This window comes from Chlamydotis macqueenii, chromosome 24 (assembly GCF_036417535.1).
Source record: "Chlamydotis macqueenii isolate bChlMac1 chromosome 24, bChlMac1.mat, whole genome shotgun sequence".
NCBI lineage: Eukaryota > Metazoa > Chordata > Aves > Otidiformes > Otididae > Chlamydotis > Chlamydotis macqueenii.
Window position 1 is genome coordinate 1124180 of NC_141579.1, and position 27849 is coordinate 1152028.

At 54.7% G+C, this 27849-nt stretch overlaps 1 protein-coding gene across 2 annotated transcripts in view; it reads right to left on the reverse strand.

The window, feature by feature from the left end:
- Positions 1–27849, reverse strand: part of ETS1 (ETS proto-oncogene 1, transcription factor) — a 72512-nt gene that overhangs the window by 24165 nt on the left and 20498 nt on the right. Inside the window, exon 1 of one of the 2 annotated variants that reach the window (XM_086766195.1) lies at positions 20750–21067. The exons of the other annotated variant lie outside the window; for it this stretch is intronic. Within the exon in view, the coding sequence (XP_086622321.1) occupies positions 20750–20819 (70 nt within the window). The 5' untranslated portion in view covers positions 20820–21067. Of the gene's footprint in view, positions 1–20749; positions 21068–27849 lie in introns of those variants that run through there. 2 annotated transcript variants of the gene reach the window in all.

Consider the following 27849-nt stretch of genomic DNA (forward strand, 5'->3'; position numbering starts at 1 on the left):
GCGCAAGCTCTTTTGATGTTTTCACGAACGTCTGGATGTAGACATCAAAAGTCAAAGAATTCTCTGTTTTGTGGGAACTCCAGCCACCCTGCCTGACCATAACTCTAGGTTAAGTTCTGATTTAATCAAAATGCTGGCGAGTGCTGGTTTCACGCAGCCTTGAGTGCATCCCTAATTCCACAGCGAGTCAGGGCAGCCCGGTGCAAAACGCCGCTTTCCACTCTGACAACGTTGGGTTGTTTTTTTTTTTTTTTGCAAGAGGGAATTTGGGAGTTGGGTCGATAAGCATCCATGGGGAGTTCAGGGTGAGATTGAGCGCGCTGCAGAGCGTTTCTCAAGTCATCAATTGGATGGACCAGATGCAATTCCACCGCCAAGGCAAACAAAATCACTTTTTCTGGTCGAGGGAGGTGATTCTCCCCTTCTGCTCTGCTCTGGTGAGACCCCACCTGGAGTACTGTGTCCAGTTCTGGAGCCCCCAACATCAGAAGGACATGGACCAGTTGGAGAGGGCCCAGAGGAGGCCACGCAGATGCTGAGAGGGCTGGAGCAGCTCTGCTGTGAGGCCAGGCTGAGAGAGCTGGGGCTGCTCAGCCTGGAGAAGAGGAGGCTCCGGGGAGACCTGGGAGCAGCCTCCCAGTGCCCAAAGGGGGCTGCAGGAAAGGTGGGGAGAGACTCTTCAGCAGGGCCTGGTGTGAGAGGACGAGGGGTGATGGTTTTAAGATAGAGGGAGGCAGATTTACATTGGACATAAGGAAAAAACTTTTTACACGGAGGGTGGTGGAACACTGGCCCAGGTTGCCCAGAGAGGCGGTGGATGCCCCATCCCTGGAAACGTTCCAGGCCAGGTTGGCCGGGGCTCTGAGCAACCTGATCTGGTTGGAGATGTCCCTGCTCCTGGCAGGGGGGTTGGGCTGGGTGGGCTTTGCAGGTCCCTTCCCACCCAAACCATTCTGTGATTCTATGATTCTGTCTCCATCTTTGCAGCTCAACCTATCGTCCCCACGCAAGAGATGCCAAACCAGCAGCTCCCTCTAACATCAGTCACCAAGTCACTCGTGTAACGATTTGCACAACTCTCTGCTCAGGTCGGTCCAGTAAAATCCTAAAATCCCCGACACCGAGCCTCTCAGAACGCAATTCCTCCCCCTCACCCCGGCACATAAATCAAGGATTCCCTGCCGCTGTGGAAATAATCGGGACCTTTGAAAGCAAATACAACATTCAAAGGCTATTTGGCAAATTACACTTCATTATTTACAGGATTGGGCCGGAGAGGGCACGGAAAACCAAGCAGCCACCCTCCCTATCTCTGTTCCCCATCTGCCTCTTGGAGATAACGCTGGGAGAAAGTGGTTCGGTGCCCCTTTCCCTTCATCCTCATGTTACATTTTAATGCTCGGCTCTCCGCGCTCTGCGGTCACGGGGACCACCCAGGAATCCGCTCCCCTCCGCCGGCTGGGTAAACGGCAGCTCGCTGCTCCCGCTGCTATGGGAAGATGAGTCAGACGTAGACTAAGAAAATGTTTTCGAACCCCAATTTTTACACTGAATCACTCAGGAAAACCTGTGCGGAGGTGACCTCCTTAGGCAAAAGCCACGAAGAGCAGCAGGGCAAGGTGAGGCGCGTGCAAAACCGTATTTTTCTCTCTATCACCCTGTTTTCCCCAGCGAGCTTGGGTTTTGCACATACCCAGCGAATCCATTTTTTCAGTAGCGGGGGGATAAGGTTTCGGTTTGGGTAAGGTGAACGCTGAGCTCTGCGCAAACATGTCAAAACAGGGAAGACTTAAAAGCGGTTCCCAGGGAGAGGTCATCGGAGAAGCAAACAGTCTATTTTCAAACGCAAAAAAAAAAAAAAAAAAATTTAAAAGTGAAGTGCCAGAGGAGGGTTTCTATTTAAACACCAAAATAAACCAAAAATGTGCATTCCAAGGCTTCTCATCTCCATTTGCTCCGGTAGCTGCTAGGGAAAATTTCTTCAGCAGACAAAACGGCCAAAAAGCCCCAAGCCTGCAAAGGCTCGCAGAAGCCTTGTTTTAGTCAGCAGCGTCCCACATCTACAGAAAAGCTCACACGGGTAAATCTGTAAAGCTCTGCGTACGTGTTTGTGGACCAGCCTTGGCCGCGTGATTTGAAAAAGAGGGGGACAGAGAGTTTTTCATCTAAATTCTGCCTCTGATGGGTTTGAGATATTGAATTTACTTAAATATTGTTTTCTTCGTTAATCTCTGAGCATTCAGGAGCGTGATGGGCTCTGCCTGACGCAACTTTGCTGGGTGTGGGGGAATTATTTCTCAGGAAGGAGAATCCAGCCCTTGGTGATGCCCTTTGGCACCCGCAGACACGTCCTCACCTTCGGCTTGGGATGCCTGAAGATCAGAGCCAAGCAGAACTTCAGGAACAAAAGCAACACGGGCTGAGCTCCCCCCGGTTTCAGCTCTCGCTGCCATCTGAAACCCGTTCCCAAGATTTTAATCAAACCTTGCGCAAATAAAACGTCTCCTTTCGTGTACCTCCTGCTGCCCACAAAGGACCCACATGCACGCAGGCGTCACACACGCGGGCTCAGAAGAAAGAGGTGGGAAGGAGCATCCGCCAGCGCCAAACCCAACTGTTACACCTAAGCTCAGTTTAGAAATTTCAGGGTTTTAATCCAAAAAGCAAGCAGAGCAGCGGGGAGGCGGGCGACCACGGCGTCACATCCCGGACTCGGTTTGCCGTCTCGTTTTTACGCCGCCTGTTCAAGTCTCATCCCCGCGGCTGCCACGTGCACTTCGCTGCCCAGATGCTGTGTCCTCCTCTTGCTGACAGGGAACTGCATTTGATTTTCCTCCTGGGAGACCTGGTTTGAGTCTGAAATACTAACAGAAGTCGCGGGCGCTCTGGAAAATTATGTCACCGGCATCTGTAGAGCAGAGATAAGTAATTTGCCGTGTGCTGGGAAGGCGGAGAGGGACATGGATTCATCCGGCTGCAGCTTTCCAAAGCAAGGAGGGGGCTGAGGGCTCATTTTTGAGACCCTGGAGACTTCTAAAAACCAAACGCCAAGGGGGATCTGCCCCAAAAAACACCACCCCACTTGTGCGAGGTGTTGCACCGGCGGACACGGAGCTTGGGAGAAAAGCAGCCAGCAGATGGATAAAGGGGGCAAAATCACCGAGTTCATCTCCCAGCCACGTTCCCACTTTAGGGATTTTGACCTTAAAATGCCAGCGACTTCGCCGCACGCCAAAGCATTAGCATCTGATTGCAGAAGCAAAATAAACCGCTGAAAAGGGGGAAAAAAAAAAAAAAAAAGATGCTCTGAGCAGGAGGATGGGAATAAAGTCATTTTTCACCCGCGTTTCCACTCGAGGTCAATGCCTCTTCAAAGCTCCCCTCGGCCACTCACTTGTTTTTCCATCAAAGGCCCCAGTCTGTCCTTGTCTGATCCCAGTTATTTTACCCAGTAGCTGCGTGTCAATGGGTGGCCGGTGGGTCAGAGCGGAGCCAGCTGACCCGGTGGCCTCCTCCTGCCCTCGCTCGGATGGATGGACACCAAGGTCAGGAACCCAACGCGTTGTTGTCTCAGGTAAAAGCTCGCTCCCTTCCCAGCCTCTTCATCCTCCCCTTCCCGGGAACCCCACAGCATCCTGATATCCTGAGCATTTCAGGCCCTTTGATGGCTTGAAAGAGGCATGGGGACAAGTTTGGGAGAAGATACATCTTCATTTCAAACCAGATCATTTGCAGAGAGTCAAGAAAAATCATCTCTCTGGGACTGTGACCCAAGGGCGGCATGGATTTGAGGCTGTCTCCCTCAAAAGACCTCAGTCCTCCATCCCCGAGCTAGCCGAGATCTTCCTCTGAGCTCCCACACACGACAGCCACCAGTGCCGCCCCACCTCGAGGTGTCCATGGTCCAGGACGTCCGCTCACTGCTGGATGTCTGCGATGGAGCAGGAGGAGTTTCTCAGAGGTTCTACAAGGGGGACATGGGTTGGTTCTCCTACCCTCTTGCGCACACGGTGAGCCCATGACCACCAAGATTCCCCGTTTCCAGCCCACGCCAAGGCCAAGTTCGTCCCCCACGGCGCTGAGCCCCCTCTATCCCAGTCTTCACGAGGACTAAAACCACGGCAGGGTTAGCGATGGGGGATGCTGAAACACAGAAGATTTCCCAACGTCCTCCAGCTGCCAGGGTTCAGCAGCCGAGAAACCTTTCTCAGGATGAGAGGAGGCTGCGGAGAGGGGGGCCGGGAGCTGAGACCCTTCCCACGCTCCCCGACGAAGCGGCTCGGGCACTTTGGAGGCACCATCTCCCCATCTCAGGTTTCCACCACCACCACCAGCAGGCATCTTCAGTCCCCCTTGGGGCAGCTTTGCCTTTCCCAGGTGCCCCCCGGCTCTCGGAGCAGGGACACCCAGGCAAATAAACCCCAGCTGAGCCCCCTGTTATTTAGGCAGGATTAGGCAAAAATTTGCCTGCACTTTTGAACTGTTTTCACAAGCGTTGCCTCTCACTCCCACGCAGGAAGCAGGAGAGGAGCCGGCCTGTTCCAATTAGGGCTGCTCGGACTGAAAGGGCAGCGAAATTCAGAGGGGGAAAAGGGAAAGCGGAACAGAAAGCTGGGGGAAAAAAAAAGGGAAACGAGCGGAAAAATGGGAAGGAAGGGTGGATAGGGAGACGGGGTGAGCGCTGGGAGAAGCGTTTGCTGGAGATGCGGGGATGGGGCGGGAGGAGAGAGGCGGAGGAGCAGGCAGTACGGAGGGGAGGTCTGACTCCCCCCCACCAGAGACTGGCCCTGCTTCCCTCCGCGAGGAACGGCACAAAAGGCACAGATTTGCTATTTTAATTTAAAATAAATATATTTCTTTTTTTTTAAAAAAAAAAAGAAAAATAAGTCTTTTTTTTTTTCTTTTGCTCCTTCAAGCAGCGAAAAATAAATATTCTGAGATGAAAGCTGGGCTTCAAGAGAAAAACAAGAGAGGAAACCAAAAGCCCACACTGCTTAGCGCTGCAGAAAGCACAACAAAGCCGGCTTTCTTCCGGCGGCAGCAGCTTTCTTATGGAGATGCGGTGTGTCATGGGGGCCAGCTCTTCCCCCAGATACAGAGCCTGAAAACTGTCTTCCCCAAATGCAGATAAAAGCATCCCTTCCAAGTTTGGACACTGGGCACTTAGAGCATCACAGGAAGTGAGGAAGGGGAAAGGTGAAGGTGAGGGGGAGATACCAGGGTGCTCCGCTCGGCCGCAAGCTTTGGGGGAAATTGCTTCACCCCTCTGTAAAATGAAGACACCCTTGCATGGGTGCAAGAAAAGGAGCCCAGGAGGAAAACTGGGCACGACGCAACCGAAAGATGAGGGAGGGTTTGTTTGGGCGCTGGGTGTCTTGCGGCCGGCGAGCGACCAGGCAGCAGCAGGGGCAGGTGAAGGGATGCTTCGCCCGCTATCCCGATGCCATCAGAGTCGCAGGCTTCGCCCTGGGAGCCTGTCCACTGCCCTCCTTCGGGCTCCTCTCCACTCCCTCTCTCCCTCTCCCAGCTTTACGATGTGGGTGTTGGATGGAGATCCTGGGAAAGCGGCATCCCCTGCAGTCCCAGGAGCTCGCTGGGGAACGGCAGCCAGGCGGGCAGCTCGCTCCGTCCTCCCCGGTTTTTGTGGGGGAGAAGAGGGAAAGAAGCACTAGAGAAAGCCCTGGGCCGAAGCTAAGCAAAACCACAAGCCTTGAGTCGACGCTGGCTGCGATTACTGGAAAGTTTCCCTGGCCTCAGCAGGCAGGGACAGGACCTACATTTCATAGGGGCTTCCCTCAGCGGAGGGCTTCACTCCATCCTCATCATCTCAGCTGCTGGAAGGAGCACAGATGGATAAAAGGAAGGAGCAGGGAGATGCAGCCACCTCTGAGGCTGGGGAACGTGGCCACGGTTTAACACCACTCATCAAAACTATGCAAAGCAGTCAGCAAAATGATTTTTCCATCAAGATGAAGCAACGTTACCCCAACGCAAGCCCCGCCGCCAAGGCAAACACTCTCGAATCGGCGTCGAAATGGCTCCCTTTGCTTTAGATTTAACAGCATCGCAACTCCAAACTTGCGCAAGCCTTTTCCGAACCCACCGGCCTGACGGCAGAGCCCAGGGTTAATTAAACCCGCGCGAAACCCGTGCGGAGGCTGAGCTCTGGAGATAGCGAGGCCAAGAGGGTGCAGCCAAGGCAAGGAACCACCTCCACATGCCCAAACCACTCCTGCTCCGGAGTGGAAGCCTCTCCTTGCAGCGGTGGGGCCCTTATCGCCTTTCGCCCTCCTGCTTTCCCGATTGAACATCACACGAGTCGGGGCGGCCCCTCCAAGGACAGGATTAGCATCTCGCTTTCAGGCTTGTTTGCCTCCAGTCCTTCCTCAGCCGGGCCGGGAGGATGCTCCCCGCCTCGCGGAAAACCTACGAGACACGCTTCCCGTGATAATTCGCTCTAATCCCCACTAACCGCGCGGCTAAAGAACGCTAATCCCCATGCCCAGGGCACACACGCGCTAACGGGAGCGTGGGGTGGGCTCGGCAAAGCCTGTAACGGACACCCAGCCCCGACTGGAAGGAGGTCAAGTGGAAACAGCAAGCCCAGGTCATGCCTGCGTCAGCGCTCTGGCTCGGGGAGGTGCTCCTCGGCAAACAAGCGGCTAAAACGCGGCTCCTCGCACCCCGAGTCCCAGCCGCGAGGCTCAAATTGCTCAACAGCAATGAGAAAAAAAAAACAAAACAAAACAAAAAAACCTACAAAAACCCAGCGATCCCTACCGAACAAACAACTAGATATTCATTTGCTCCTTGGAAGGCTGCCCGAGGTATTCAAATGGCTCATGCCTGGGACCAGAAGCCTCTTGAAATTCCTCGCTCTCTTCGGGTTGGGCTGGGAGCCCTGCGAGGCCAACCGCGCCGGCTTCACCGCCCTGGAGGTTTCCACCACAGCCTGAGCCCTCCCAAAGGAAAGCCACGGCTGGGCTACGGCACTCTGAGGAGCCATCAGTGGTCCAGGTTGTCCACACCCAGCATTTCCCACCATCCACAAAAGCGTCCATTTCTTTCCAACCAGGACTTCTGCTGTTCTCACCTCAGATCTCCAGCCGACAATGCCATTCAATGAAGAAGTGATGGGACTGGAGGATTTGTCCCTGGATGAGGGTGCATCTCAGCACCTTGGGGTGCAAAAGCACATAGGGGATGCTACCAAGGTACTGCTGAGCAGTTTAGGTTGAGCGTTTCTCTATCCAAACAAGCTCTCACCCTCTCCTCCAGGCAATAATCTCCCTCTCCTTCATCATCCAGGGATCTGGACACTTAATGGGGATTCATCTCCAACCGCTTGCTCCAGGGAAGGACGGGGCTGCCAAACCATGCACAGTAGCCTCCCAGAAAAGGGAGAGCAGAGATTCTGCAAGGCCGGGCTGAGGTTAATCGGCAGTATGTCGCGTGAGGAAGATGCTGTTAGGGTGGAAAGTGTGAAAAGGGAAGGCTGAGATCTCTTGGCAGGGCTAAGGGCCAAGGAACCTTCAGTCAAGCTGAGCTCTTTAGTGGGGAGTAGATTTAGATTGGAAATTAGGAAAAAAATTTTTACAATGCGAGTTATAGAACACTGGAACAGGTTGCCCAGAGAGGTGGTGGAAGCCCCATCCCTGGAAACGTTCAAGGCCAGGCTGGATGAGGCTCTGAGCGACCTGATCTAGTCAGGGATGTCCCTGCTCCTGACAGGGGGGTTGGACTAGATGACCTTTGAAGGTCTCTTCCAACCCTAACCATTCTATGATTCTATGATTCTTTCATCACGCCACAAAGAAATCCCAACCCCTCCAAGCCAGCTCGAACGCACCTGAGGAACACGCCGTGCCAATGCATTTTGCAAGCAGCCACACATGACCTCACAGCCTGGGATGGCTTCATTGCCTACCCACGGCCACGTGAAACGACTCCGCACCCAGAATGAAAACTCAAATTATTTGTGCTGCCCATCCCCACGATCCGACACGCGCCTGCTGTAGGCAGGCTCCACAGATGTCCCTGCTGCTGGGAGCCCACCGGTCCTTAAACAGGAGTCTCCGTTCTCCTTGGCTCAGGAAGGGATTAGACATGCAGACGATCAGCCAAACACCTCCAATCCATCCCAAGGAATGGGGATGAGTCCCAAGGAATTCCCCAACCTTCACTTGATTTTCAGCTCAAGCCCTGCATAAACTGATCTCTCTGTGTCTCGGCCGTAGCCCTTGCCTGCGGGGCTGAATCCACGCCACGTCACGCCAGACACGAGGGCACCACATGGCAGGACGCAGTCTAAAGCGCCCTCGAGCTAGAACGATGTTCAACCCCCAAAAATATGTCCTTCCACATCAAAGCCACTCTCCACCACTCACCAGCTCTCTCACTCATAAACCAAGAATGTTTGTCAAAGCTGGAAGGGCTGGACGTGCTGTGGAGACACACTGGTGGCGTCCACACAATAAAAATGTCCATCGGTCATGAGTGGAAGATGCCCACAGATATTCCTACGGCATTCCTCAAGCCCAGGACATCTCCACACAATGCAGAGAGCACGAAGGCAGTGATGCAGAAGGGATGGAGCCGATGACGAGGAAAGGGAGGCTCGGCAGCTGCGGGTCACCTCGCGCCCCGGGGCGGCAAGCTACGGGGGCGAAGCTTGCCACATCGCTCCGCAGCTGCAGATTCCTGCCGCCCATCCCACTCACACCTCTGCGAGCCTCCCCGGCCAACCCTTTCCCTTCAGGGCAACGCCAGCCAGACGTGCAGCCAAGGCGGCGATCAAACCACGGCCGATTGCTCAACGGGAGGGTGCAAGTTGCAGCATATCACATCCCCCACGGATTGCAGAGGGATTGCCGCTGATACCTTACCCAGAGAAAGCCCTTTCTCTACTATTACGCTGTCGACAGCATCTTTTTTTTTTTTTCCTGTACAGCTGGGAGTGTTTCGGCTCTGCCCAGGAAGCACAGGCAGCCCTCGATGAGCTGAGGAGGAGGAGAAGGAGCCTGAAAGCTTTACCGTGTCCTCACCAAGTGACCACCGTGTCCCCATCTCACCACCCACTGCCATCCTGCCCGCGGCCCTGCCACCACACACCAAGGACTCCCAGGTCTGTCCTCCCTTATCAGGCTGAGCTGGCTTTGTAGTTTCCAGAGGAGAAGAGGAGAGATTAGGGTATTTAGAGTTGAAATCAAACAAATAATTGCACAGACTTTTGCAAACAGATCAGGGTTGGGAGGTCAGAGCGCGGCTGGAAAATCTCAGCACTGTTTGCTCTGCCTAAATAATATCAGACTGAGAATAATTAATCACTTTAATCACCCAAATTATTTATAACTCTTCAGAGCAAATACTCAACTCTGCCAGCAGCTGCCAAGAGATGGCAGGTAGCAGAATGATCCACATACCTCTGATTCCCCTGTGCTAGGTAGGGATTTACTTCTTCGCATCGCTGGATTTACTGCCACTGAAGACTTGCGAGTACCTTGACCCCTCCTCTCCGAAGACATCCTTCTTCCCTCTCCGTGGCTCTCAAACACACACGAAATCAAAACCAGAGTAGCTTGCAATATTCACCGCACGCTCCAAGCGTCTTCCCTAAGCTATCTGCATCCCTCAGCACAGCATCATTTAAGAGGAGGGGAGAAGGAACCAACTGAAGAGAAGAGGGGAAGGATGCTCAAAGCAAGGTCCTGCTCTCCTGAGCCAAGCCCATCTGGAGAACCCCAAGATTAAGCCTCCTCCATCCCAGGGCAAGAACAGAGCTGCTGGGCTTTGTCCCTTCTAGGCTACCCCAGGTTATCGAGCATCCCCACGCACGAGAGCAAGGATTTTCTTCAACAACCCCATGAAAGTCTTCATTTCCAGCTCCAACTTCTAGGAAACTTCCCACCGGAGAAGGGATGAGCGCAGAGATTGGGCCCTGGGAAGATGAAGAAGGTGGGAGTGAGCGGGGGAAGGCAGCCAAAGATTAACTGGGCTGCTCCATCAGCTTTGGTCATCCCCATCCCAGAGCCAAGGGCTGTCCAGGACAGGGATTATGTCACCTATTGGCCTCAGCCCGGAGAGCAAAGGGCGGGCAGGGATAAATCAGAGCGGCTGGAGGTGTTTGCATCTGCCCAAGAGGAAGCCAAAGCTTGGAAACCTCAGCAAAGGCTGGGGGGAGAGAGGCCGAGACACTCGCAGCCCTCACATCCACCCCGCGCGCAGCATCCGGAAGCTATTAAGGAATTACAGCCTCTCTGGCCCCGAGCCTTCCCCGGCAGAAGTGCCTGGGAGCAGATGGTGAAGGGGTTGATTGAATTCGGCTGCTCAGGCCAAGAGGCTATTAGGAGGAGACGTAAATGGAGGAGGGGGTGTCATTTGGCGACTCAGGAGTTGGGAACCCTTGCCAGGAACTCCGGGAATCCTCCATCGACCGTAACGAGCTTGGAGGAGCTTGGGCAGGGCCCTGGATGGGTGGCTCGGGGGTGTGAGCCTGCCTGCTACCCTCGGCCCCGAGCTCCCACTGCTGAGGGGCCGGGGTGAAACCAATAAGCGTGTGGGGCGCGAGAGCCACAGGCTGGTTCCTCTCCCCGGGCGTCTTCATCTCCAAAGGTAGCACGGCCACTGTGGTGGACGGACACCCGTCCAGGGAGGCAGGATGCCCGCAGAGATCTGTGTCCCTGCGGTCACGGCCCCAGGAGCGGTGTGCTCGGGAGTCACCAGGTCCCCTTGATCCGGTGCCTTGATCCCAGTTGAGAAGGAGATACCAGAGCCGTCAGCCCAGCAGCCCTGCCCGCCCACGAGGCCAGCCTTCCAGCCTTTCTCCCAGAAAAATGTAGGTTTGCAAAGCGACCCCCAACCTGGTCTAATCCCATCCCCAGCACCGGGCATGGGACCAGACCTCCCAAAGTGCCTTCAAAGGAGGATGGGACTCAAGTGACTCTGGAATGGAGAGGAGGTGGGGAAAAAAAGGCCGGGGCGAGAAAGACACGTAGGATGAAAAAAAGCCAAGAGGCAAAAAAAAAAGAAGCGTAAATACGATTCACGAGTAATGCACGGTGCCAGCCCTGCTGAGTCGAAGAACCAAAGCTGCCTGGGGGAGAAGGAAGGGTTTAAACCCCTCCCTGGGAAGCTGAGGAAGAAAAAAAAGAGGAATGACCCAAAAATCAACTGGGGGTCCCTGCCCTGGCAAGCCAGCTCCAGCTCCCCACACCCCTGTGCCCCAGGGAGGGGACAGGCACCGGGCTCTGGGGCCTCCGTGCTGCCCTGGTCTCCGGCTCCATCCTTCTTTTTCCAAGGGAGAGAGGTCCGACGAGTCCCTCCGGGCTGCCTTGGCTCGCCGCCCCGGCTCCCCGAGGTTGGGAAATCGGGAGCCTTGTCAGGGCTCTGCCGGAGGGGCGGGCACGGAGCTCTTCGTGACCGTAAGGGAATCTTTTCGGAGCAATCTTTTCCGAGACAAGTCATGAGATTATTTCTTGCCTGGAATTTGCTCCCGTGGCTCCCATCGGCCCCGGACTGCTGAGTCAAGAGACCGCTGGGGCTGTGCCCTCCAGATGAGTAAATAAATTGCCATGGGGAGCGGTGGGATGGATGGGGTGGGGTTGAGGGGGGGATCGGCGCCCCAGCGGGATGAAAGGAGGGAGGGGACGCGATGACTCCTCGAGCCTTCAGCCGGGGACGCAGCCCGAGCTGGCAGCCGCCTTCGCCGCTGCGTTGCAAGGCACCAAATTAGTCACCAGATTAACGAGCGCAGTTACGCACAGCTGTTTAAAGGCACAGATCCCTCCGCTTAGCTTTCCTTCTTTTTCTCTGGGATTTTTCCCTCTGTCTTCCTTTTTTTTTTTTAATTCATTTTAAATTTTTTTCAGGCGTAACTCCAGTTTTCAGTGAGCGGTTGGGACTGGCAGCCAGCAAACTCCTGCCTCTTCCTTGGCTTCCCCAGCCCTCAATCACAGCCTGAAGATGCCAGACGGCCTGGGCCAGCGGCGAGAGGACCGGTCCAGCCTGGGACCAGTTCAGATGAGGGACAGCCCCCTCATCCCTACGGACTCTCCTCGCCCTGCCGATGTTACGCCAGCCCGACGCGCGGCCAGGTCACTCTATAGGATCCATACGGCCCCGGCCTGCTCGGGGCTCGGCTGTTTGAAAGCGGGACCGCGCCAGAGTCATCCAGCTCGAAGGCAAAACAGGCGCACGGCCGGGGCCTTTCAAGTCGCAAGCGTTAGAGCCAGCTTCAAATCTGGAGCCGCTTAAAGGGATGGAAACCAGCCCCAGTGACTAACCTCCCCGCCGGGCCACGGCTACCGTGGCAGCTCCGAAACCCCGCTGCTGACGCTGGAAAGCAAAACTTTCCCAGCGCCGCGGCCTTCCCAGAACGGGGGACGGTCCTCTGACACCAAGCCCAAATTTCTCCGCATCCCTTCGAGAGGAGGAGGCCGGGAAACGCCACGGGGATGGGAGGCCACGATGTTGCTACCGACCCGCTCGCGGCATCTGCCGCCCCTGGCTGATGCTGGGGATTGAGTAAAGGAGTTTTTTCCCCACCACCGGCTGCAAACGAGGAGGAATTGCGTTGACTGACCTGAGAGACAGAGCGGTTGGGTAACACGCCTCGAGCATTTTAAAAGAGAAAGCACTTGGCATTGCGTGTTAAAACCGCTTCTAACAATAATGTGTAAAAAAAGAAAGAAAAAAAATAAAAAAGACCCAAATTTCACGTGTTCCACTACATCTTTTTTTAATTTTCCAGTGGAAAAAGCCAGGAGCACTCAGCTTTTGCAAGTTGTTTTTTCTGACGGTTCAGGTTTCAGTAAACAATTTCTCAAAACTTAAAGGTAAAAAATAAAATAAAAAATCCTTGCTGCTTCCAGAACACTGACCAAAATTCAGTGGTTTTGCACAAACACACCCAGACACCTATGAAAAAAAACTTTCATGTGGGTCAAAAAGCCACATTTTGATTATTGTGATAGATGGTGCTGACGAGGAGGTGGGGAAAGCAACAGAAAACAAATCCCAAAGCGCTTCCTGGTGTCCGGCTCCAGTTCCTGGGGTCTACTGGTTGCAACGCCAGCGCCAGCTTTCCCTTAGTCAGCAGTTTTCATCCAGAGATCTCCAAGCACATCCCAGGAGAGGCAGCATCCCGGCGGAAATCCCAGCCCGGGACTCCAGCCACCATGAGGACACACAAGCCTCACACATTTGGTTCCAGAGGGAACTATTCGCCTCTCCCCCAGTTTAGCTCCCAGCCCAAATCAGAGTCAAACTGGAAGTCCCGAGAGGGAGTTGGGTCCTGGACCACTTGGTGGTGTGGAGGAGCAAGAGGGGTAACGTAAGAAAACCTAAATACTGCAAGAAGAGGGAGGCCTGGAGCACGTCTCTGGGGATGCTCCCAGGTCCCTCCTGCAGTGCCGTGGGGGAACTGTGCCTCAGTTTCCCCAAAAACTAGGTCTCATCCAGCCTTTCTTCAACATCTTTTGGGGTCAGAGGCCCCAAAAGCATGCTGCATTAAAAAAAAAAAAAAAACCAAAAACCAAGTCCCACTGGCTGCCTTCTGTGCTCCCCACCAGCCGTCTGAAGAATGCCTTGGAATCACGTCAAATATTTGAAACGAGATGGGGGGGGAGAGGGGGCACGGGGAGGGGAGCCGCTCGGCTTTGGACTCAGTGTCTGGCTTCTTTCATCAAACCCACATTCCTCCTCATGCCATCACCCTCCGGGAAAGTGCGACAACGTACATAATCCATGTGGAGCCAATTTAAAATCCCCCTCCATGTAAGAAAACGTGTTGCGTTCATTAACGAGCTCCGAACGTTTAGTTGGGGCGAGGAGCCGGCTTGGAGCTCCGCAGCCATCCCAGCAACACCGCTTTCCGGCCGGAAAGGCTTCCTAAGCACAGTTACCAGCCATGGGATGATGCTCAGACCCAGACAGAGCCCTGCCACTTTGCACTTCCCGATCCACAACGCACAACGTGGCCTCTGATGCTCCGTTCTCATTCCCAAAGCGGAGGGAGCCACGGGAACGAGGGGATTTTCCTCTCTGGGAAAAGAAAGTTGCTATTTCTTCCTTGCATTCGTAATATTTTGCTGGCGGGTTCTTGCACGGCTACAGGGACCAGACGTGGGACCGAACGCACCAGCGCAGCCATCCTGGCTTCTTGCAAACGATGGATTCACCTGGATGGCGCGCAGAGCGGGTCGCTGGACGCAGGGAGCCAGGCGTCCACAGCAATTCAAGGCACGCCAAAAAAATGGGGCAAGGTCAGCAAGAGCAGGGGAGGCAATGGGGAAAAAATGATCACCTGCCCAGTCTTGCATTGCCCCAAAGACTCGATGCTGCTCAGAGGATGGAGGAGCAAACCAGGTCTCAGATTTTTGCCGGTTGAGTGGGAAAAAAAAACCAAACCCTCAACACAAAAACGTGCAGTTTCATTTCACAGTTCAGAAAGAGGTGAGCGACGGTGGAGAGCTCTGGGTGTGTCCTCCATCCAGGGCTAAATAAGTCAAAAATTACCTCGAGCCACCCACCACACCGGAGAGGGAGCAGAGTGTCTACAATTCAGATACGAAGGCTGAGCCTTTTAACCAAATTACAAACTGAAACCACTCAGATTGGGTTTTTCTTAAATTTTTTTTTTACCACCTCTCTGGACTTGACGTCAAACTCCGGACGCAAATCCATGCCATGTTCAAGGAGATACGCAGGCAGCGTTGCGAGATTTGCACAATTTCACATAATTACCACCAAAGCGGCACTCACAATCACAAATCCTCAAACCTGGGGGAGCCAGGATCGGACGGAAGAGAGAGGATGTCACAAGCTAGGGGCCACACAGCAGCTTCGCAAGGGTCACCTTCGCATCCCAGACCTCCAGAGAGCCGGTATCTCCGGAGCCATCTCACCGCTTTTGCAATAGGCAGGACTCAAGTGGCTCCCCCCCAGCCTCAAATTCCACTGCACCTGGGAAAAATGTAGGAGCTTGGAGGAGAATCAATAAATATTTATTGTTTAACCAGCAGTATTTTGACTGGAGATGTAAGCATGGCCTCACGCCAGGGAAACCAGAGCCTTCTTGGCCAGCGCTGCAAACAAATTTTTTTTCTCTATCTAGCCTGGAAGATTATAAACTACACAATGAAGGGGAAGGAAAAAAAAAAAAAAAAGACAGAGGCAGAGGCAGTGAGCAGCTTAGTCACGGAAGAGGAACAAAAGAGCTGAGATGCATAACTACGCTGTGGGTTTAAAAAAAAAAAAGGGATGCAGGCCCAATTTTTGGCTGTGAGACAGCTGCGCAGTTTATATCAGCTACAGATTTGTCCCGCTGGCTCCTGCCGGGATGAGGCTTTACGCTGGGTCGCGGCATGCGTCCTCGGCTTCAGCGGAGCTACGCTGAGCGGGACGAGCCGCAAACTGGCCCGTAATTCGGAGGCAAGAAGTAAATCTGGGGAGTCAGGTCTCAGCCTACGGAGGAACAATCCTGTATCCGTAAGGAACACCCCAGTTTCCGTGGGGATCCCCAAACTCACGGTCAGTGCCTGGCTCCGGTGGCATTTTAATGCTCAAGGCTGATCTCCTCCTCCTTCACTTCCAATAATCCCGTGGCACCATCCTAACAAGCACAGGTCCTCCCTCGAGGGAAATCTGTAAGCCTGGAAGATGCCACCAGCTCCATCCTTTGGATCCACTCAAGGGACAGCAGTGACAGTGCTCTCCTAAATTATGTCATTTGCCCGCGCAAGGACCAGCTGACAGTGCAAAAAACACTCCCTTTCCTCGTCTGGGACAAATTCACCTGGATTTCTTCCGTTCTTCTCCAAAATCCCAGCTGATACCAGTACCACAACTGAAAACAGCCACTTGGGATGACAGATGTGCAAGTTTACATCCCTAAACCCTACTCAGACAAAAATCTTCCTCACACCTACCTCTTCCCCGAGAGCCTGTGATGTATCTGCTCCCTCCGAAACGGCAACCGGTGAAGAACACCAAGCCACCTTCCATTCTGCCTCTGGCACCAACCCATCATCCCAAGGCGGAACCACACGACCTTTGCACCCTGAACCCCGTCCCTGCTGCGCCCCAGCTCAGCCACCCAGCGGGGATCCATCCGGGAGGATGCGGTCGCTTGGTTTTTCGCAGCACTGTGCCCAAAAGCTGGTTCACCTAGTAAAACCCGGCACGCCGCAGTCCTGCCGGAGAGCGCGCGCGCGCTTCCCCGCCTGCCAGCAATCTGCTATGGATTTGGGAGCGCGGGACGGCGTACGACCTCCTCGCCGGCTCGCCTTGGGTCGAGCGCGGCATTCCAGCATGAGCCTTGCGTTATCCCTTCATTTTATAAGGCCTATCAAAGCATGGCACGTTGTAATTACACGGCAAATTAGCGGCCGCTTGGTGTAACAACACTGTAATTACACACTCGTTACATGCTTTGGGGAGTTCATGATGAAAAAGTGGAAGGAATGGGGTTTGCTCCTTTTTTTCCTGGAAATCTCACTCCGTGTACCCAGGAAAAGAGGCTGTGGTCAGGGATGCGCTGTGTCCGGTGTATCGCTGAAGGAAAGATCTACGGAGTTGCCCTCTTTCCAGCGCAGTTTTGGCCCTTAAGCAGAGAGAAGTTGATGCTAAAAAAGCTGGAGCTGGTGGCAGCCAGCCCCCTCCCTCCTGGGAAATTCCCATTCCCCCATCCCAGCTGGATACCACAGTAATGGGCATTTTGTCAGCGCATAGAAAGAGAATTGCTCTTTTTCAGTTCTAATTCTCACCTCCTCCACAGGCAATCAGCATCCAAAACGCCAGAGGAGCCCAAAGCCCTCCATTTCTTAGAGTCTGGGCTGGCGATTCACGTCCACAATCCCCAGCCCAGCTCTCACCTTTGCTGTTGAGGCAGAAGCAAAAGCATCCAGCAAGATGCCAGATGCAATTCTCCGCATCCCAGAAATCGCATTTCAGCGCTTGTTCCTTCTCCCTAGGCTTCCTGGCATTTTGCGTGCCCACAGCCCATCCCGGTGAGGCCAGGTAGATGCTCTTCCAGTACGAAGGATGCTAGGGAAGGGACGGAGGACATCTGGAAGCGGAGAGGGAAACGCTGGTGTTCTGCTGCTGTGTTTCCTTCCAGATACAAAGATGTGACCGCGCAAGCCACCAACAAGACCGATCTCCTAACAGCAGCGGGGAAACCGAGTCACCAACCTGGAGGCTGAGCGCGCTGCAAGGGTAAAGTGGGACCAAACTTTTTTGGGAGAGGAGATGTTCCAAGTTCCTGCGTGCCGCTTTGCCATTTTCCTGCGGCAAGGCACCAGGGAGGAGGGTCTGCCTTTGCCAGAAGACTCCTTTTAAATGCAAGCTGCATTGAAAGCGAAAGCGAAGGACAGAAATAAAAGCTTGACCTGGGCTGTGGGAAGGGGAAGAGGCGTGATTCGGGCAGGTCCTGCATCCGAACACACACTGCGCAGAAGCCGTGGGCTTCCCTGAACCCTGCGGCAACCACAGCGGGAGAAACCTTGCATCAGCCCTGACCCCGCGTTATCCCAAACCCCAAACAGAGGGAAAGGCTCTTGCCAGATAAAAATACCCGCCTTGGGATGCCACCCACGCGCAGGCCAATGGAAACAAGGCGCCTGTGTCCCAGCCATCCTTAGGGTGCGCACGGGAAGCGCCAAAACCCGCGGGGTCCTGCCATCCCCTGGCACTCAGGGTTTCTGCACAAACCAATTCCTCTTTTCGTGCCAGGCAGCCACAAATCCACCGCCGCGCCCGTAACACCCAGCCAGAGAAAGGAAGCAAGAGGAGGAGCGGATGGAGGAGGATGGGAGCCTCACCTGGGATGCCCAGCATCATTTCAGCCCTTCTACCCTACCTCGGGGAACATCCCGGCGGGCAGCGAGCCAGCAGCTTCGTTAGCAAGAAACCTCGTTATCTCCCAGTACTTGGGAGTCCCAGTTACACACTGGCCAGGTCCCAGCAAGGGTTGCGGAGCCGCTGTTGACTCCGACCACAGAGAGCAAACAGAGCTTTGCAGAACTGGAGGGAACACATTGATTTGCGGAGGGCAGCCGTTTCCAGTCCCAAGGTTAAGTTCCCGTTAGGGTTGATTTTCGCGCGGTTTGGGTTTTTATTGTCTGATAAAAAAAGCCGGTAAACCGAGTCCCACCAACCCTTTGGTGGATCAGTCGTGTATCTGCAATCAAAACTGATGTTACCATCTACTCTGTCAGATCCCTACAGCGAAAACCCACGCACACAGGACTCGTATGTGAAAGGAGAAGCCCATCACCGTGGGTTTTTGGCTCCCAACCTACTCATCTCACTCACACATTCTCGCTTGGCAACAGCCAAGTAATTTGGCTTTGGAAGCTTTGCACAATTTCACATCCCTTTTGGGTTATTTTTAAACGCTTTGGCCACACTGCAAATCCCATGGAACTTTTTAGAGGGTGGCTACGCGCGTGGGTTGGAGCGGGGTTTTATTTCAAGGGAGCGAGAGGGGGACGGTGCAGCGTGGCCGCCGATGCATCTCGGCAGCTTTACAGGGCACCAAGCACCTGGCACATTAAACATCTCGCACAACTGAAAATCCATGCCTGTAAGGACTCTCCCTGTGTAAGGTTTAACCCTATGGATGCCGTGAAGCAAATCTGCTTTGCTGCTGGCTGGCAGGCAAAGGAATGAGGGGCTGGACTCCTCCTCAGATGTTCGTCTTGAAAAGAAGGGCACACTTGATGGGCAGAGACCAGACCAAGGGCTGAAGGAGCCATCAGGGAGCAGTTAAGCCCTCCCACGCAGTCCAAACCACACAGGAGAGAAAAGTTGTCTCCTACACAGGCTGGATCCCAGAAACATAAGCTAGCAGCATCCAGACTCCTTCTCACAATCCGACCAAGCAAGAAAGCTTCAGCGTTCTCTAAAAAGTTCGAGGGGAAATGAGGTTAAGCCAGCTAATTGACAACGTTGACCTTTTTGGCTCGCGGCGTTAGCGCAGCCACCAAAACAGAAGCCACTGCAGCTGAAGTCGATAGGGAGTCAGCTCTTTTTTACCTTTTTGGTTTGTGTTTTGCAGCGCTCTTCCTGCCAAAGTTTAAACTTTGGGTCAACTCTAAAAACTGCTGGCTGACCTAAGTTGCAAAAGAGCTTTCACGGAGAGAAGCAAATCGATGTCAGGCAGCGCGAAACGCTGAGTCCTCACTTTGGGCACGAGACCCACTGCTCCAACACCTCCACGACACAGACGCCTCTGTTACGCGCTCTCCCCCGTGCCAGGAGATGTGTGAATTTAAACGGATACTTCGCTCTGAACTGAAAAACAAACAAAGCCCACATCCTCCCGGCCCTGCCCCAATGGACCAGGTGTTTCTTCCCATCCCATTTTCTCCCCCTGCAAGCAAACAGACCGCTGCACCACCTGAAGCGCAGGAATGATGTTATTTTCAGCAAAGCTTTAGGAAATAGGCACGACCAGGTCCTCAGCTCCACTCGAGCCTCTCATTTAACCCACACAGGTGCTTTGGAGAGCCATCCTCAGCATCCCCGTTGCATCTGGAAGCCCGGCCCTTCAAAGCCCACGCCTCAAAGCCAAGCTCAGCCATGCTGTTAGGGGCACAGAGCGCTGAAACGGTGATAACCGGGCACCGCGTCCTCTCCACGCGCAGGTGGAGCTGAGCCCCCTTTCTGGGTTTGCTAGGAACTTGCTAACTGGCAAAGGAACGCACAACTCCCTCTTTAATTTGATTTTCCTCAGCACACCGGCGCTGCACAAAATCCAACAAACCTCCACTGTGGAATTACAGCAGGCAGAGATGAAGCAACAGGACTCATTTCACCCTCCCTTGTAACCAAAAGGAGAAGTTTTTGCTTTTTTGGTTTTTTTTTTTTTTTTCCCCTGCAGGCCCTCCAGGCCCCATCCTCTACCTCGGCTGAGGAAGGCAGAGGGGGTCAACAGGCAGTCAGACGACATCAGCATGGGAACAACAGCCCTTCTGATGGGAAAGGCTCGACTGTTCGCATGAACCACAGCCAGCAGCTGAACTTATCGCTGCAACGTAAAAAAAAAACCCGCGCGCCCCGTTTCAGTGAGATGTTTCTGTCTTCCCTGATAGCTCCTGCACCCTTCCTCCTCGCATTTCTCCAGCTCCAGAGAGGGAGAAGGAAAAAACAAAAAAAAAGAAAAAAAATCAAAGCAGTGAGCTTTCCTGGTTTCCAGGTGGTAAATCCAGAGGAGGTACCGCTGGAGTTTGGTTTCTCACATACCAGGAGTGCTTGGACCACGCGAGACATTTCCAGCGAGGGATTGGGGAAGGGGGGGGATGTATCCCAGATAAGGAGCTTCTGCAGGGCTGCCGGTCCCGGCGTGGCTCACCCACTCGGGAAAGGGTAAGGGTGCCCTGAGGAGCTCGTAAAAAAAAAAATAAAAACCACCAAAAAAAACACACACACAAAAAAAAAAAAACCAAAAAAAACCCCACACCATCCGAGCGCATCCCAGCCGGAGGTGCTTGCCTGGCGAGGATGCCAGGAGCATGAGAAAAGGAGGCTGGAGGGGCGGCGAGTTGTTTTTTCAGGGGTGTGGGAGGGTGGAAAGTCTTAAAACTCCAGGGAAAGCAAGTTCGGTGCTGCGGAAAGAGCCGGGGAACCCTCAGCGGGGAGAGATTTCCCTGCGGGAAATCTGTGGACGGGATCCGCGGGGCTCCCCCCCCACCCCGCGACGTGGGGTTTGGGGGGGACGGGGACACGGAGGGGAGGGCAGAGCGCTTACCGGGGGACGGGAAGAGCTCTATGTCCACCTTCTCCGTCTTGATGATGGTCAGGTCCACCGCCGCCTTCATGGCTGGGGCAGCGCCCCGGGGGCGTGGGACCGGGACCGGGACCGGGCGGGGAGGCGGCGGCGGCGGCTGCCGTGCGCGGAACCGGGCGCCTGGGGCAGCGGCGGCCGGCGCCTGCCTGCCTCCCTCCTCCTCCTCTTTCTCCTTCTCCTCTTCCTCCTTCTCCTTCTCTTTCCTTCCGCGCTCCCTCGCTCCCGCTGCGCTCCTCCGCCGCCCCTTCCGCGCTCCCTGGCTGCCGCTCCGCCTCGCCCGTCCCCCCGCCGCCGCCGCCGCCGCCGCCACCGCCCCGGCCCGGGCTGAGCCGCCGAGGGGAGGGCGCTGGGCCGGCCCCGAGCGGTGACAGCGGCGGGGAGGGACCCGCCTGCCCCCGCCCCGGAGGCGGCACCCGGCACGGCGGGGAGCGGAGCCGGCGCTACCCCGGGGTGGCGAGAAGTTTTGGGGGGAGGGGGTGCGGGGTGATGGGGGGTGTGGGGTGATGGGGGATGCGGGGTGATGGGAGATATGGGGTGATGAGGGGTGCGGAGTGATGGGGAGTGCGAGGTGATGGAGGTGCGGGGTGATGATGTGGGGTGATGGGGGGTGCGGGGTGATGGTGGGGGGTTGATGGAGGATGCGGGGTGATGGAGGATGCGGGGTGATGGAGGGTGGGGTCAGCACATCCAGGACAAAGTTGGGTGCTGCTGGGGCTCCACCACAATCCCTGCTTGCATCCCAGCCCCAAAACACCCAGGGAGAAAGGGAGTTGCAGTTTTAGCACGGGTAAACGCTGCTGGCCACGCACCGCCGCCAAAAACCAATGTTTCTTGAAGCCAGTTGCCTTCACCCTGCCTGTCTCAACACCAGCCACCGCCTTTCACACTCACATCGTCACCCCTTCGCGCTCGCATCACCCCTTCGCGCTCGCATCACCCGCGCTGCTGCCCGCTCGGCGTGGCCTGATCTGCTCCCTACCCGCAAGCGCATCCGAATTTGCGGGCACGGTCAGGGCAGAGCATGCGTGTGTGGGCATGTGGCGATGGGTGACGGCCAGGGGTGGTTGTTCGAGGCGTACAGGTGGGAGGCCAAAAAAGTTTGGGAATTGATTAAATAAAAAGCATCTTAAAGATGCAAGATGAGTATCATGCCAGCATGGCATGAAGTTAACAGAAGAATATCGGTTTTCACATGAAATATGTTTTATTATATTTAGGTAGCACAAACTCCAGACCACAAACGGCAGAGCAGAAGGGAGATTATGACTCACAGATGTCAATTTACCGGTAGAAGTGTTAAAAAAAAAAAAAAAAGTCATTAGCAACAAGCTCTTGTGGTTCTCTCACTCCGAAAGTCTTAACAGTCTCCAACATGCTGGCGGAGAGCGGGCTGCTCTGATCAAAACGGGGCTCAAATGAGCACCCCGGCTGTGACAGGGGGACGGGGACAGCCGCGTCCGGGGCTCGAGGCCGCCAGCTAACCCATGGGGTGAACCGGGGTCCTGCTGGCCACCACCACTGAGACCTTCAAACGCCCTGAAAGACGAGCCGCGGATGCAAACGTTACGGCTCGGGATTATTTCTAGCTTCTTCAGGGGTGCGGGAAAGTTCGTGTAACTAAAAGGAGCTGCGGGGTGCCGGGGACAGAAATGGCGAGCCTGATTCTGGCTCGCGCGAGCAGCCGGTTTGACCAAGGCGGATGGCTCAAGACGCAGGCAGCGGGAAGTTCGGGAGCTAGCAAAGCTGGGCAGGCTGTTGGCGCCAGCTGAAAGTTCATCTTTCAGGCGCCTCGCCCCTTGACCAGCGCTCACGTTTCCAGTTTTACCAGCAACCGTCTTGCAGGCTCAGTTACGGGCAACCTATTCCTGCGGCACAGGAGCAGCGGTTCGCTGCATGACCAATATAGAACCTCCTTCCACAGATTCCCGTGTGCTTTGGAGAACCCGAGCTGTGCTTAGCCAGGGCACGGGGTCCTTGGTTTGAAACCTAGCACAGGAATGAACCTGGAAATGCGAAAGTGAAAGGAGGACGGCTGTTAGGGACGACTCAGTCCCCACCGCCTCTCCCCTGTACAGGATAATGGGCTTGCACCTGCCCTTCGTTTTGAGTTTCTTTCCCCTCTTCCCCGCGCGGGATGGCCAGCAATGATTGCAGGAAGAAACTACAGAGAGGAGATTTAGCCGAACGTTTCCAGTCGAAAATCAAAAGGGGATTCAGGAGAAACAGCTGCCTTTCCATATGATCCCTTCCAGAGCAGGCTTGGGAAGAGAAACCTGATGCAGTTATCGCCGCCTGACAATCCTTCCCTTCCTATACTTCGCAAAGTCCCGGGCGAGCGCGCGCACGGGCAGGCTGCGATCCTGCGGCGGGGCGAGTGTGGGAGAGTGCGTGCATGCATGCGCGCCGGCGCGGGGGGGGACGGGTTTACGCAGCTGGCTGCGAGCTCTGGGCCGGGGCGATGAAGCCGTCAGTGAGCACCTGCGGTCCCAACCGTATTGAAATGACCCGAGCGCTCCCCCTCCTCGATTCGGCGGCGCTCGGTAATCCACCCTGCTCGGAGCGAGCATGGCAAACCACAATCCCCAGGCTGAAACAGAAGAGGAGGTCGCCGGGGCTCGCCCGCGCGGGCGCTGACAGGGACAGGCTGTCGACGCCACGTAGGAGAAGGCTCTCAGAGCAGAGATGGCCCTGGATGGAGCTGCTGATGGGATTCAAAAGCAGCACCGGAGGAGGCAGCGGCTGTCCCTGCGGTGTCCATGCCGTGCTCCCATGGGATGCATTTGGCTCGGCCTCTCCTGTGAGCGTTTCAGTCTTAAGGACTGGCTGAACTCCAGCGCACCTGTACTGGGGCTCCTTCTCCTCTGGCCCGGTACAAAGGCTCTAATAAAGATCTTTCTCGCAGCTTGTGTGTTTTTTATTAGGAAAGCTACACGCGCTCTTGGCATCCCGGCTCGGCCCTGATGCCGCAAAGCCGATGACACAGCTTGGTGCAGCGTGGCTGTGGCGAAGCGTTGAGCTCCTCTGCTCCCCTGCCTCGCCCCGCTTCGTGCCCTCCCAAACTTCTCTTTCATTTTCCTCGTGCAATGTTCAGCAGCCTCTACGTGCGGGGAAATTAGAAACGCTTCCAAAAGTAGCACCAGGGCGAAAAACCCCAAAGTGGAGGAAAAGAACGGAGAGGCTGCGGACAGAGATTTCCTCCCGGGGCAGCTGAATATCTCCTTCGAACTCCACTCCGTCCTACTGGCCGCCTTAATTTGTGTTCACTTCAGAGTCTGCAACATGAAAGCCCTGGCTCTGAACTCCAGCTGAGCCGCTCAATGGCTCAGTGTTCGCAGAAGGCATGGAAGGAATCCATTGATTAGTTTCTTCAGCTGGGATGTGACCATTTGGAGTCCAAGACCTGCCAAACATGACTTCGCCTCAGCAACTGGTTCCTATTTGCTGCTCACAGCCTTCAGAAAAATCTTTCCTCTTCTGCATCCAAGTCTCACCCTCCTTTTCCACTCTGGCGTTACTCAACGTTAGTATCTACTCAGGCTCTCTCCTGTGAGGGAGGACGCGGAGCTGCGGAGAACAGCCCCCCTGCCATTAATACAGGCAAAAGATTTTGGGAGATAACCATCTGCCCTCCCTCCACAATGCAGCCGGACTGTTTTCCAACAGTTTGGAACAAAGAAAGGACGGGCAGTAATGCCACATTGTTCCCAGGGACGCTGACTAACCTTGGTTTGAAAGAATAACAATAATCATCATCATCATTTAGCATTGAGGAAAGGTATTACAAGACTGGAGCCTTCGCCGTGGTTTCCGAACGCGCGGTGCGGGCTGGGCTGCTCTTCCACAACCTCTCCCCTAGCTGGGGCCAGCTCTTTCCCTTCAGCGGGGCCAAATTCACTCCCTTTTGCCAACAGGCTCTTCTCCAGACGTTACAGAGCTGGGACAGCTTCTCTTCTTCCTCGGATTTCCCCGTTCTCGTTAGAGCAGGCTCAGGATTAGGCGTTGCCGGTAGCCAGAAGAAGGAGCTTTTCCTAGCACCGCTGCTACCAAAACGCGGCCACCTCTGGGGTAAAATACAACGGCTACGTAAGAACGGGGAGCAACACCACCCAGCTGTTACGGACAGGAAATGAAGAACACCATATCCAATTAAAACTGCAGGGGGATATTTATGGCAGAACGTAATTAGCCAAATTGGAGCCTTCCCCAAAACTGCCGTGGGATTTTTAATGACCGCAAGCGGTCACGGTTTTGGTTTGATGTTTTGTCAAGTAAACAATATCCAGAGGGCATGAAACGAAAATCAGGAGCAAAAGGGAAGGGGGAAAAAATCAAGTGTAATGAAACGGAGACATGAAAGAATTTATCGTACGGGGGACATCGGTGGAAAGAGCAGCAGCCACCGCTGTAAGAAAGGAAAAAGCAGGGAGGTGGCTCTGGGCGTGGAGGTGGCCCACTGCAATGAGAGGAAGGAGCAAGCAGCTGCCACGACCGTTCCCCAGGGAGATACCTTTCCTGGAATTTAAAATGATATGAGATATTATTTCAAGCTGGGAAGTATCTGAGTGAGTTGTTTTACGCTGGTAAAAGGAGGCTGGATTAGTAGCCCTGGTGACTACAGCCTCGCCTTTTTGGCTCAGCAGCAGGCATGGAAACAGAGCTCGTTAGTCAGCACGTCCCGCATCGCGTGTGCCCTCGGGGCTGTCTGTAGGGAGGGCAGGCAGCTCTCAGATCTAGCGTTTGTGGCCAGGAGGCGATGACCGACGCGAAGGCATTGTGACCCAGATGGCTGTGGCCTCTGGGGTCCCCCGGCTGCTCCGCGCTGCGGGGCCGGAGGCACGGAAAGTCCTCATCCTCCGCGCTGTCTGCATTTAAAGCAAGTTTCTGTTCAAGCTGTGGAGCTCCAGGCTTCAGTCGCCAGCTCAGCCCGGAGACAGCGCTGCCACAATACCGTCCTCTGATTGCCCTCCAGGCCTGAGCAGAGGAAGCCGCCTCCGAGCCTCCCCGACTCCTGCTCTCATTAACTTCCCAGCGGAGATGGCTCACAAAAGCATCTTTGTGGCCAGCTAGGCGTCAGGGCTCCAGTGCACGCATCCCCGCGTGGCTGCCAGGGAGCCGACACGCCGTAGGTACCTCAATCTTGAGCATCTTCAAGTGCCTCCTCCTTTTGGTTTCCCAGAGGTCCCATGCTGATTCCTAACTTGATTAGCTAATCTGGGCTCCAGCAATGTAATTCTGCCCTCGACATCGTTGGCAGGGGGTGCTGTCACTCACTTGTTACCCTGCTGGAAGAACTGGCTGGATGGAAAATCCTCGTAAGATGTTCTGCAGCGCTGTTTGCTCTCGGTACATTTTCCCTCTCCTCCTCAAGTAACAGCACGGGGTTCCTGGTAAACAGAACCTGAGGATTTTTGCTGTTTAACTCTTGATGTTCACAATGACAAACCTCATCTGTAGGACCTCCCATCTTTGGGCAGATCTTTGCGCAGCCTCCTTCACAGCAGAAAGGAATGCAGCCAGCTCAGGCTTAAGCAACACATCTCTGCTTGCGGCTTCACCCTTGGCACTCACCAGTCTCTGGGGACTGAGGTTACTGAACCGATTTCTGATGGTCCTCGAGATCCCCTTCCCTGGGAAGCAGGTGAGGGATCACAAAGGATCGGTGCTAACAAAGCAGATCTCCTGGACAGCCAGACGGCATTCACTAACGCTCATCTGCTGTTTAACTTTCGTGAAAGTGCCAGGAGCCACACAAGCACCTCCCAAGGAAGGTCAGTCCAGCACCAACCTCTAGAACACAAATTCACAGCCTAAGAAATGGCAGCCACCAGAAGAACATGCTTGCACGCATCCAGTTGGAAATGTGTGGAAATAAAACACTTGAGTGAAATGATCCCTGGGTTAACATGGTGGCCAGGACAGAGGGGTTCAAGAGACAGAAGTTTAACTTCTGGTCAATATTTCCACATATCCTCTTACAAACCTTTGTGCCTCCATCTCCCTTCTTTAATGGAACAACACTTTCTTCCTTCACAAGGGGTTGGAAGCATCAGCTCAGCAGTCCTGAAGGAAAAGCTCAGGGGCAGGGTCTCTCCAGCGAGAGATTTGAGAGGAAAGCTCAGGAAGGAGAACTGGGATGCTCACCCCTTGTTGCGCAGGACCCCAGGAGGCACAATGACATCCACAATGGCCAAGAACCCTCCAGCCCAACTGTCCCACCACGATCATGAGACGGCAAGTGCCTACAGCCAGTCTATGGAGATAATTCGGCGGCAGGCACGATTACCCCGCGTACACCATGCCCACAGTAAGGGAACCACAGGATGAGACCCACACCAGCAATAAATTGCCCTCCTCAGATAGGAGAGACACCCCTTTGGCCCGCCGCACTTCTCCTGGGATGAAGGATTCGCCAGCGTACGCCTTTCAAAGAGGGAAAAACCCTCGCCCGGCACTGGAAACCTCCTCGCTTGCAATTGTCTCCGCTTGGCAACCCGGCCGGATCGTGAATAAACGACAGAGAAATATTCCGCTCTACACGTGTTTGGGTTTTTCAGGGTGGTTTTCTTGGACGGCGATCTTGGCTCTGCAACAATACCCGTCTTGTTCGGCCCCGCTCGACGGAGCAGGCTTGAATAGATCTGTCTAAAATTATAAGCGGGGCAGCCTCTGGGCTCTGGGAGATCACAGGCCACATGCTGGGGCCGAACAAAGGCTCTGCTATTTCCTAACAATTAGCCCAGCTAAAAGGACATCTATCTCCTTCCATTAGAGCCACCACGTGCCTCCCAGTCAGTTCATTGTAAAGCTAATTAAATAACACGCCTCTCTCCCCATGAGGGTCTCCTGATTAGTTCGCCTCGGTCCTAAATCCTTACTGGTGTCAATGGGGAAGAGACAGCTGGTGGGCAGGGGCTTGCGACTCCAGTGGAAGTATCTACAGCTATTATTGTCACCACCAGTTATTTCAGGGTTTTTAATTCTCTTTGGGAAGCTGTTGGACGGCCACCTTGAGGTACAAGGGGGTTCGGCGCACAAACTGGTTTTCCTCCCGATCTGCTTCC